The 12,063-nt window shown below is 42.1% G+C and overlaps 1 protein-coding gene across 1 annotated transcript in view; it reads left to right on the top strand.

The window, feature by feature from the left end:
* LOC106814546 (xanthine dehydrogenase/oxidase-like) overlaps positions 1–12,063 on the top strand; it is a 29,332-nt gene that overhangs the window by 11,285 nt on the left and 5,984 nt on the right. The window contains 10 exon segments of the mRNA XM_014818865.1: positions 936–1,052; positions 2,560–2,692; positions 3,256–3,476; positions 5,148–5,223; positions 8,209–8,307; positions 8,309–8,383; positions 8,932–9,077; positions 9,427–9,508; positions 9,915–10,010; positions 11,717–11,845. Of these exon segments, the coding sequence (XP_014674351.1) occupies positions 936–1,052; positions 2,560–2,692; positions 3,256–3,476; positions 5,148–5,223; positions 8,209–8,307; positions 8,309–8,383; positions 8,932–9,077; positions 9,427–9,508; positions 9,915–10,010; positions 11,717–11,845 (1,174 nt within the window).

The raw sequence follows: 12,063 nt of genomic DNA, 5'->3' as shown, positions 1-12,063 counted from the left end.
GTTACCTTGCTTGCTAGGGCATGGAACGGCAGGCTTAGTAGATGACGGGATAAATTGCTAGCAGAAGATTTGCCGATGGAGGCGGGAGCTCCGGGTTGGGATTGGTCGATTACAGACGGTCCCTGGCCTCGGCTGTCTTTTCAGTTTTTCATCATGGTGGACCAATGCGTTGCAAAAAACACGGGCGTGAGAAACACGATGAACTAAACTAAACTAAACTTAGGCAAAATTAATTCAATTAAGCTATTGTTAAACAGACTTTCACTTTTCACAATTGTATGCGTCTGAAGTTGTGTTAAAGGGTGCACGATCTGGCTGTGCTCAAAACAATATTTGTGCTCAAACTATCGTTGCAAAATCATAATGGGAGGTTTTCTTATAGCGACGCGCGTATATAACTAACGCATAACGTTGTTTCATTTTACGTTTGCTCGTAGTGTTACGGCTAAACGCCCCGTCACGTTATATTGCTGCGACACTGTGACATCATTCAAATTCTACTCGTGTCGCGTAATCAAGCGTGTTATATTATCAGTGCTGTCTATGTTTGCCAAGCCTGGGCCAACAATTAATTTTTTTTTTCTTGTTTTCTCGGGGCCACATCCCCAGTGGCCGCGAGCACATTAACGCTACCCTTCAAAGAGGTCAATTCAAAAGCACCCAGTTTTACGAGGTAGATGATTTATTACAACTATTCGTGACGCGAATACGCAAAACGTTATCGTTGCACGCGCTTTATAATTGTACATGCATTTTCCGCATACTGCTCTCTAGATTTGTCAGCACTATAACCTGTCTAACCTTGAAGTCAGTGAAGTGTGTGGGCGTAGGGGTGAAATTCCTGTAACTTATGTAACTACATACGTGTTGCCACGTGCACACCAAACCAGTAGAGCAGCTCATTCAATCGAATTTCGTGTCCACTCCGATGCTAGTTTACAAAAGGCGCGCGTCGGTTCCCTTAACGATGACGTCACTTCCTCAGCGAGCTACGAGCTACCACCGGACGCGATCCGCGTCGGGCGTCCCATGGTGCATCAGTCTGCATTGAGGCAGGGCCTACTGGGGAGCTGCGTTACATTGATGATATCCCAAAATACGCAGGTAACCGATATGGTCGGCAGGGCCATAACTTGGGAGGGAGGGGGTGTAATGACGAAGCTGCTCCTCTAGATTTTGGAAAAATATAAGTCTAATAAATTATATAGTGTATTTTCCTTTAAGATCAGCGTAAAAATACTATGTAGGTGTCCGTGAAACCCTCGGCCCAAACTCACCAGCAACACGAGGTACGTGAGTTGGGAGCTGTGCCGCTCTCTCTCTCGCTCTCTCTCTCTCTCTCTCTCTCTCTCTCTCTCTCTCTCTCTCTCTCTCTCTCGCTCGTTCTCTCTCTCTCGCTCGTTCTCTCTCTCTCTCTCTCTCTCTCTCTCTCTCTCGCTCGCTCGCGCTCGCTCTCTCCCTCTCTCTCTTCTCCTTCTCTCTCTCTCTCTCTCTCTCTCTCTCTCTCTCTATCTCTATCTCTCTTCGCTCTCTCCCTCTGCCCTCTCTCTCTCCCCTCTCTGCTCTCTCTCTCTCTCTCTCTCTCTTCTATATATATATATATATCTCGCTCTCTCTCTCTCTCGTCATGACACACCTGAGTCTGGCTGTGTCTGATCACCTCGCTGTAATTTTAATCGCTTGACACAAACGGTATTTTGACACGTTATACAAGTCACTTGGGTTGCGGTGCGTGCGTGCGTGCGTGCGTGTGACTGAAGTTAGTTATGCCATATGTTATCTAGAGTTATCGACAATCGAGTGCGTGTGATATATATATATACATATATATAGGCCTATATATATATGTAATGGTTGTGCGATGGTTATGTTGTTATAGATGAACTTTACTTGGGACTTGTCCTCAGCAGTAAAGCGCACGCGACAATTGTGTCAGTAGACAAGAGCCAAGCGATGAAGGCTGCTGCGAGTGGTAGCATTTGTCGATTACAGAGACGTTCCAGGTAGCAACAAAACTGGAGCCATCTTGAAGGATGAAGAGGTTTTTGCCTCACACGAGGTGTGTGATAATAATGAACGGAGACATATCTCCGTGGCGTGGTAGTCTATTTCGTCAGATTGTTTATTTTTTCCCGTGTTTTCACTACGTGCTTAAACAATATTTACTATGTGGCGCGTGTAACTCAAGTTAGTGATAAAAATTAAATTGCCAAATTAGGCAATGTTATAAAGACTTTACACTATAAACAAAACTATTGCCCCGAGCGCGCAGAATTGACTAGGTTCTGCGTCGCGTGCAATCGCGCAGTATCAGTTATTATTATTATTAATATTAGATTGTTGTTGTTGTTGTTGTTTTTTTATTGTTGCTTGTGTGTTATAGTTAACCAGTCATATCATTATCAAGCAGCAGCCATCATCATTATCGTCATGCGTCGTCGTCGTTCATCCTCATCATCGTCATCGTCATCATCATCTCGTATCATCATCATCATCAATCATCATTCATCATCATCATCTCAATCATCATTATTTAGTGATTACCATTGTTGTATATAGGTTGTGTGCCAGCGGTCAGGTCATAGCCGGCATTGTTGTTGCTTTGACACTCAAAGGCTACTGCGCAGCGCCCCCAGCGGCGAAGCTGGTAAAGATTGAATACAAAGACCTTCCTGCAATCATCACGATAAAGGTGGGCAAGGAATTTAAGACACATCGATGAAGGAAGGCTTAGTGATACATGCTATATACTATAAATATACTTGCTATAATATAGATAATATATCGTAAACTAATATAATAATATCAAGCGTCCATAATAGAACATTTATGATTTATTTTTACAGAAAATTTTCTATTATGGACTCTTTGATAATATACAATATAAATAGTAATCGATATACATAAATAATGTATATGGAAGTAATAGTGATATATAATAAGTAATATATAAGCAGTAAGTAATATATAATAAAGAGAGGTATAAAATATCGATGGGATAACTGCTAGACATAACATGTATCTCAATGCTATTTATGCTACTTACGTGATGCGGGATAACTCACTTATACTACAATCCTATCTTAAGTAATCATAGTATATATATATATATAATATACCGGCTATAATATCTTTTCTACGTTTGTTTATTTCATCAACGTTTAGTACGTTATCACGTGCGAAAGCAAAAGAGAACCATCGTTTATATCTCAGAGACTTGTTGTTTCATTATTAAGCAGAGCATATTCATTTCAGGAAGCCGTCGATTCGAAGTCTTTCAGTGGGAGTCCACTTCGAATCATGACTGGTAGTTTGGAGAAGGGGCTCGCCGCTGCAGACCACGTCGTCGAGGGCGAGTGGAAGATGGGGGGACAGGAACACTTCTATCTAGAGACGCAGGCCTGCATCTCCATCCCCAGCGGTGACGGCACGGAGATGACGATTATCAGTTCATCGCAGTCCCTGTCTAAATGCAGGTACTCCCCGCTCGTTCACTCACTCACTCTCTCACTCACTCACTCAATCAATCAATGACTCACTCACTCACTCTCTCACTCACTCACCCACTCTCTGTCGCTCGCTCGCTCGCTCGCTCACTCACTCACTCACGCTCTCGCCCACTCGCTCACTCACTCAATCACTCACTCGACTCATCACCTCACTCACTCACTCACTCACTCACTCACTCACTCACTCACTCACTCACTCACTCACTCACTCACTCCACTCACTCACTCACTCCACTCACTCACTCACTCAATCATCACTCACTCACTCACTACTCACTGTCACTCAACTCATCACTCACTCATTCTCTCTTTCACTCACTCACTCACGTCACTTGCCTCACTCACTAACTCACTCACTCACTTCACTCACTCACTCACTCACTCACTCACGCACTCACTCACTCAACTCACTCACTCACTCACTCACTGTCACTCACTCACTCACTCACTCACTCACTCGCTCGCTCACTCACTCACTCACTTAGCTTACTTAACTTTTATTCGCTCACTCACTCACTCACTCACTCACTCACTCACTCACTCACTCATCACTCAACTCATTCACTCACTTCACTCAATCAATCAATCCAAATCAATCACTCACTCACTCACTCACTTCACTCACTCACTCACTCACTCACTCACTCACTCACTCACTCACTCACTCACTCACTCACTCACTCACTCACTCACTCACTCACTCACCCACTCACTCACTCGGGCTCACTCACTCACCCGCTCGCTCACGTTACTCTCTCTCTCTTTCGCCCACTACTTCACTCACTCATCACTCACTCACTCACTCACTCACTCACTCAGCTTCGCTCACTCACTCACTCATTTCACTCACTCACTCACTCACTCACTACTCATTTCACCAAACTAACTAACTAACTCACTCACTCACTCACTCATACATTCACTCACTCACTCACTCAGTCAATCAATCACTCACTCACTCACTCACTCCACTCACTCACTCACTCAATCAGCATCATCACTCGCGTCACTTCACTTCTCTCTTCTCTCTCTCTCGCTCGGCTCGTCACGCTCTTTCCACTCCGACGCACGCACGCACGCAGCACGCACGCATTCACTCACTCGCTCACTCACTCATTCACTCATCCGCCTCGCTCACTCACTCACTTCACTCTCTCGCCCTCACCTCGCTCACTCACTCACTTCACTCACTCACTCACTCACTCACTCACTCAATCAACTGTTCACTCACTCACTCACTCACTCACTCACTCACTCACTCACTCACTCACTCACTCACTCACTCACTCACTCACTCACTCACTCCCTGGCTTACTTGCTTACTTACTTTACATCCGACGCCCTTCTCGTTTGATACAGTGAATCCACATTTTTTCGTAATTGCGCAGGCACTAGCAGCAAGCACTCTAGAATACCCGCTAATAGGATAGTCTGCAAGGTAAAAGCGAATAGGTAAGTGGCTAGCAGCAAGAAATAATGGTTAGGCTATCTCTCAGGCAAGGATATGTGTTCGAGATGTCTCGCATTTAGTGTTATCTCCATAAATATTATTATTATTATCATCATCATCATCATCATCATCTAATTATTTATCTAGTATATTATTTACTCATTCTAATCTGATGTTCATATTTTGAGGAGGGCTGCTTCGGCGGGAAGCATGACGAGATTTTCCATAGTAAAACCAACGTCTGGTGCTGTCGCTGCTTCAGAAGTAAGCGAGCGTGGTAAAAGAAAACTGAAATAAAACATTAATACATATAAAATATAACATCCGTGTTTTTATTTTGTTAATTGTCGGGGTATTGAGTTGTTGGAGGGTCTGAATGCTGAATACAATTACTTCTTTTTTTACTTTATTTTACAATTTGAGTGAGTGGTGGCAACACAATGCGCGTACTCTATATTATCTACTTGTTTATTTAATTCTGTTCAAAAATACCTAACACAAGGTCTTATCAATGTCATATTATCACAAATTACGACTTACGACGAAAATGGAATAGTGTTGTCCAAAATTTTGAGCTTGAGTCGATACTATTTTTCATGTCAGGTGGGAATTCCGACCAGTCAGCGACTTATTTTGGACAGAGAATGAAGACAATGGCTCATGATGGTGGAAGATGGCATCTATGTTGGTCCAAATTACAAGGTACACACGCTTGTATATAAATTTATTCATACACATCTTTATATATGTTTATATATATGTTGTGTGTGCTGTGTGTGTGCGCGCGGCGGCCACGCGCGTGTGTGTGTGGGTGTGTGTGTGTGTGTGTGTGTGTGTGGTGGTGTGTGGGTGGTGTGTGTGTGTGTCGTGTTTGGTGTGTGTGTGTGTGTGTGTGTGTGTGTGGTGTGGTGTGTGCTGGTGTCGTCTCTGCTTGCGTCGCGGTGGTATGCTCGCGTGTTCATGTGCCAGTCTATGTGGGCATATAGAAATCGGTAATTTGCAATAACTTTTTTCTACTAAAAATTCCACACGCTGTAAATTTGTTTGCCTAGAGTGTAACTGAAAATAAAATCAGGGGTAGATAATGACAAATTCGTCATTATCTACCCTTGATAAAATGTATCTCGTACAAGGATGAGTCAGTCAATTCAATACTCATCCTCACCTCTGCTATTCTATATCAGGTGGGCTTCACAAGTGAAGGACGGCTTCTAGCACTGGACTGTACTGTATATCTTAACGGGGGATGCTCCTATGACCTCTCAATTCCGGTGAGTGTGTACTACTTAGTCAACCCTATAGATAAGCATCACTCAGTGGAATCGTCAGTATATAGGGGTCTGTATAGACACGTGCTCGTGCTATAGTGGTAAGCGGTAAGTTTACCACGCTATATATACAACGTGTATTATCTCCCAATGTTTTTAAGTTTTGGCATACTCTTTCCTTTGTGACCTTGCCTTTACGTCCACCGTCGTCACACATTACATGTTATACCGTTACATGTTATACCGTTACATGTTATACCGTTACATGTTACACGTTACATGTTATACCGTTACATGTTATACCGTTACATGTTATACCGTTACATGTTATACCGTTAATGTCTTACGTTACATGTTTACCGTTACATGTTCTATACCGTTAATGTTATACCGTTACCTGTATATACCAGTTAGCCTTACATGTGTATACCGTTACCATGTTATTACGTCTGGTACCGTACAGTTATACGGTTAACATGTTATACCGTTACATGTATAGATTACCAGTTATACCGTCGTTCCGTTACATTGTATATACCGTTAAATGTTAACACCGATTACATGTTATACTCGTTACATGTTGTACGTTACATTGCTTATAGCCGTACATGTAGTATACCGTACTAGTCTGTACCTTCCCATGTTATACCGTTACATGTTACACGTTACCATGCGTATACCCGTTACATGTTACACGTTACATGTCTATACGTTAATGTCTATACCGGTAACTGTTACACGCTTACATGTATATACGGTACATGTGTATACGTTACATGTTACTACCGTTAATGTCTATACGTTACATGTTATACGCGTTACATTGTATATACCGTTACATTGATTAGACCGTTTACGTGCTTATACCGTGTACGATGTTACGTACCGATTACACGTTACATCGTTAGTTACCGTTGCATGTTACACCGTTACAGTTATAGCGTTACATGGTATACCGTTACATGTTATACCGTTACATGTGTATACCGTTACATGTTATACCGTCTGAAACTGTTATACCGTTACATTGTGTATACCGTTACATAGTTAACACGTTACATTGTTATACCGTTTACATTTATACCGTTAATGTCTATACCGTTAAATGTTATACCGATTACATGTTATTCACGTAATGATTACGTTACATGTGATACCCGTTAATGTTATATACCGTTTACATGTATACACCGTTACAGTGTTGTTTAATTGGTATACCGTTACGATGTTATAACCGTTCACATGTTATACCGTTACATAGTTCATTACCGTTAAATGTTATACCGTTACAGTACTTTAATGTATATACCGTTACATAGTTATACCGTTACGATGTTATACCGTTACACGTCGTTATACCGTTACATGTTATACCGTGTACAGTTATACGCTTACATGTTATAGCCGCCCTTACATGTTATACGCTTACATGTTATACCGTTACATTTGTTACGCGTTACATGGTTAGTACGTATACCAGTTACAGTTATGTTACACCGTTACATGTTATACCGTTACATGTTACACGTGTGACGATGTGTAACATGTCGCAATCGGCGCCCAGCAACTAAAGTTCATTAAGTTGCGCAGACGCCGTTGTTTCTGCGTTTACGGAAACTAAAGTAGGCCCAAGGAAAAGTGTTCTTTAGTTCTAAGCCAATCCGTGCAGGTACCCGCACGGCGCAATGTCACCCGTATATTGACGTGGTAATCGTGAGCTCGTTAATACTCTGCGGAGTTTGTGGCGATACACACGCAACACGACACGAGACGCACGGAGCAACGACCACACGCACACCCACGCACGCACGCAGCGCATACACGCGCGCGGTCACGCACGCAACACGCACGCAGACGCCACACACACACACACAAACACACACACTCACTCCGACCCCCCCCGCCTTCGAGTGTAGTACATTGCGAACATAAATCGCCCTTGCGCGTCACAGTCCTCAAGAGAAACGATTATGCCACATAGACAACTGGCATACGAAAAATTCCTAACATGAAAGTAGATAAGGACATGTCTGCAAGTACCAACCTGCGTCTCAACACGGGCTATCGCGGGTTCGGAGGAACCGGCAAGGCGTCATATCGCGGAGGGTTTTGTACATTACACATTCGCCGACACGCTGGGGAATCACGCGGAGGAGGTAACAACGTGAATAATAACGATTGATGAGTATTAGCTACTGCTGCTTAGCTACTGCTGCTGCTGCCGCTGCTGCTGCTGCTGCTGCTAGCTGCTGCTGCTGCTGCTGCCTGCTTGCTGCGTCGCTGCTGCTACTACTACGTGCTACTGCCTGCCTGCCTTACTGCTGCTACTGCTCGCGACTGCTGCTGCTGGCTGGCGGCTGCATGCCCTACTGTTTCTACCTACTGCTACTTTGCTTACTTGCCGGATTTTCGCGTGCGAAAGTTTTTTAATCTATGAGCGCATTACTTACGGTAGGCCGGGATTATGTCTGTGTGTCAAAATGTGTGTATAATGTGTAATTGTAATGTAACATGTAACATATAAACGCAATGACTAGGTTAATAGCAGATATTATTCCTCCTGCCCTCGTTAACACATCATTATCGGTTAGGAAATAAATCCACACGTATACGAATACATCGGACACCAGCATCCAAATTATGAACTGAATAGCTGTACGAATGTCAACTTAACTCGAATGCTAATCTAACCTCTCTTCTTCAGGTGAGAGCGAAGAATTTCTACAGAGAAGGAGATTTGACTCATTACAAGGAGCCCATTGAGAACATCACGTTGAGTAGATGCTGGCAGGAATGTGAGACACAGGCTGATTTTGTACGCAGACGTGCCGACATCATGACCTTTAACGGGTATCACAACTAATATTTATATTTCTGCGTTAGAATATATATATATATATATATATATATATATTATATTTTGTGTGATACAAGCAACCGCATTTGTATTTAACAAGTTACTTGGGATGTTATATATAGTCTTTTGTATTATGTATTTTTTATTATTTTTTTTATGTGTTTTTGTAGAATTTTCTAATGCAACTTATAATTTTGCTTAGAATCTCGAGCTATAATTATCTTGTATTTGATGTTTCTCATCTTACAAAAATAGAGGGTCAAAATATTGTGTGTGGCTAATGTAGTTAATTTATTAGTTTTTAACGAAAAACTTTCTTATATAGATATGCTTTATTTATAGACAGAATCGATGGCAGAAGCGCGGGATAAGCATGACAGGGTTGAAATTTGGGATTGCATTTGGCGCCAAATTTATGAATCAGGTATATTACCTACGACACAAGCAGAAAACACCAAGTATTACCTTTTTCCCTATCTCTCTCTTTCTCTCTCTTTCTATCTTTCTCTCTCGCTTTCTCTCTCTCTCTCTCTCTCTCTCTCTCTCTCTCTCTCTCTCTCTCTATATATATATATTTATTATTTGTTAATTGCATAGCTTATATAGAATTACAATATTTTAAAGATAGACGGGAGCATACACAGACAGACAGCGAGACAGGCAACAAGTGACGAACGGACGGACGACCGGACAGACGGACGGACGGACGGACGGACGGACGGACTAACGGACATATATACTTAAAGATAGACAGATCGACAGCGTGACAAACCGACAGCTTTGCGTGAAATTAATTCACGTAATTAATAATTAATAATCGTTTCCTATAGGCTGGCGCGCTCGTGCTGATATATACGGACGGGTCTGTGCTCATCTCCCACGCAGGCACCGAAATGGGGCAAGGCCTCCACACGAAGATGATACAGGTTAACATACTCTCATTTCGTGCACGCGCAGGATTGTCGACCCAGGATTTCACAGCGTCCATTTTCGATATGTCAAACGCTTCTAGTTCATCTTGATTCAGTGCTAAACGTTATAGCACGATGACATCGAGTGTAAATCTGCTCAACCCCACACGGGGTAGTGCAGTGTATCTACCTCCACTAGACCAGTGGTTCTTCCCCTTTTTTAGCTCATCTGACGTAGTCAGATGCAGCTTGTAGAATCGCATGATCGTGCGTCCGTCCGTCCGTCCGTCTGTCCGTCCGTCAACATTTGGGGGTCAACGGTCAAAGATGTGTAAACGGAGGGGGAATATTTGCCCCTTAACTTAAGGTATAGGAGGAAATACGGAATTGCGGCAGAAATCTTAACGGCTCGACCTATGCTCTTAATAATCGGTGTATAGTGTGATGGGCAGGAAACCCATTACCAGTGCGAAATTGGAGGTTACAGGTCAAAGGGCAGTGGGAAAAGGTCAGATATCAGACATTTTCTAAAGACATGGCCTAATGGACAGAGTGAAAGACTTTTTTGTTTCAGCGCTGGCCTACCATTTTTATCACTTTATTGAAAGGACCATGAAATGTGCTTTCCACTGACGTGCGAAGAGTAAGTGTCTGATAACCTTTTGACCCTCAAGAGGAGGGTTAAAGGGTTAAACATGGATTCCTGAACTGCCTAAATGACGTCACAGTGTTGTCATATTCATGGCACATCCATAATCTAGAAACCCAATAAGCCTGGATAGCCAAACGCGAACAGCACAGGCGTCACGGCTGAAAGGTCGTTGGATCGAATCCCACCTGATTTTTTATTATTTACCTGTTTTCTGTGTTTTTCTATCTTTATCCATTTAATTTTTTTTCCAATTAAAGGAAATATTTACATGATTTATTTACAACAATTTAATAACAACAAATAATTTTTACAACAATTAATTTTTATATTTTTTTTAATAGGGTTAGGGTTAGGGTCAGGATTAGGGTTAGGGTTAGGGTTAGGGCCACAATGCACCATAAAACAGGAGTTTTAGGCACGCGATTTGTATCAATAAATGGGATTTGGGAGGTATGCAGAATGCAGAAAGTTGCTGAAATGATGTGTACGCAACTACGTATCTGCATATCTGCGCCTAACAAAGGTGTCACTACGCACGACTTAAATGTTACGTTTATAACCGTAGCAACAGACCTCAGATGAGCCCAGACGCTCTGCGGCTCTTGTTGACTCATAGACCCCATTGAGAATCTGGTGAAAAACCCCTCCCTAGAAAAATGCGCATAAGCACATAAGCACAATATTTTGCATGTGCCTGGTTCACGGACTCCCTGAAGCGCATCCACAGATTCCAAAGGAGTAATTATTGTAATGATTATCCGAAACAGCACAACTCTGCTATAATGATTAATACTATTATAACACATAGGAAATAACGACTAGCACTACTACCAGGAGTGTTAGAATAGAGACGTTATATATACGTGTTTATATTAGCAGGAGTGAATAATCATAGATTATCACTATGTTTTATTAGTCACTTCTGATATTATCAAGAGCTCATAATACCTTCTATTATTAGTATAGGTATATTTATAGGTAGTATAGGTAGTATAGGTATTATTAGCTCTTGATATTATGCCACTCCTGCTACTACTACGGCTGATGTGTTTCTGACAACGACCTGCAGGTAGCAAGCAGATGCCTGGATATTCCTGTAGATCGCATACACATTAGCGAGACAGCGACCGACAAAGTGCCGAATACTATTGATACTGCCGCAAGCTTCAGCTCCGACCTCAACGGAATGGCCATCATCGTTAGATAATAATAATAATAATAATAATAATAGGAAGAATAATAATAATGATTGAAATCAATTGATCTATATCTACCTTACGTGATTTTGGGATGCACGCATAAAAGCACGTATCAAATGGAATAGATTGACTAAACTAGCTATTACAGAACTAGTATCTAAGGAGGGACGTGATTATCTTGTTCAATCAAATAGTTCAGTTGTATTGTTTTTATATT

The sequence above is a fragment of the Priapulus caudatus genome, unplaced genomic scaffold (assembly GCF_000485595.1).
Source record: "Priapulus caudatus unplaced genomic scaffold, Priapulus_caudatus-5.0.1 Scaffold942, whole genome shotgun sequence".
NCBI classification, from domain to species: domain Eukaryota; kingdom Metazoa; phylum Priapulida; class Priapulimorpha; order Priapulimorphida; family Priapulidae; genus Priapulus; species Priapulus caudatus.
The sequence above is the reverse complement of the archived record's forward strand: the minus strand, read 5'-3'. Positions and strand labels throughout refer to the sequence as shown.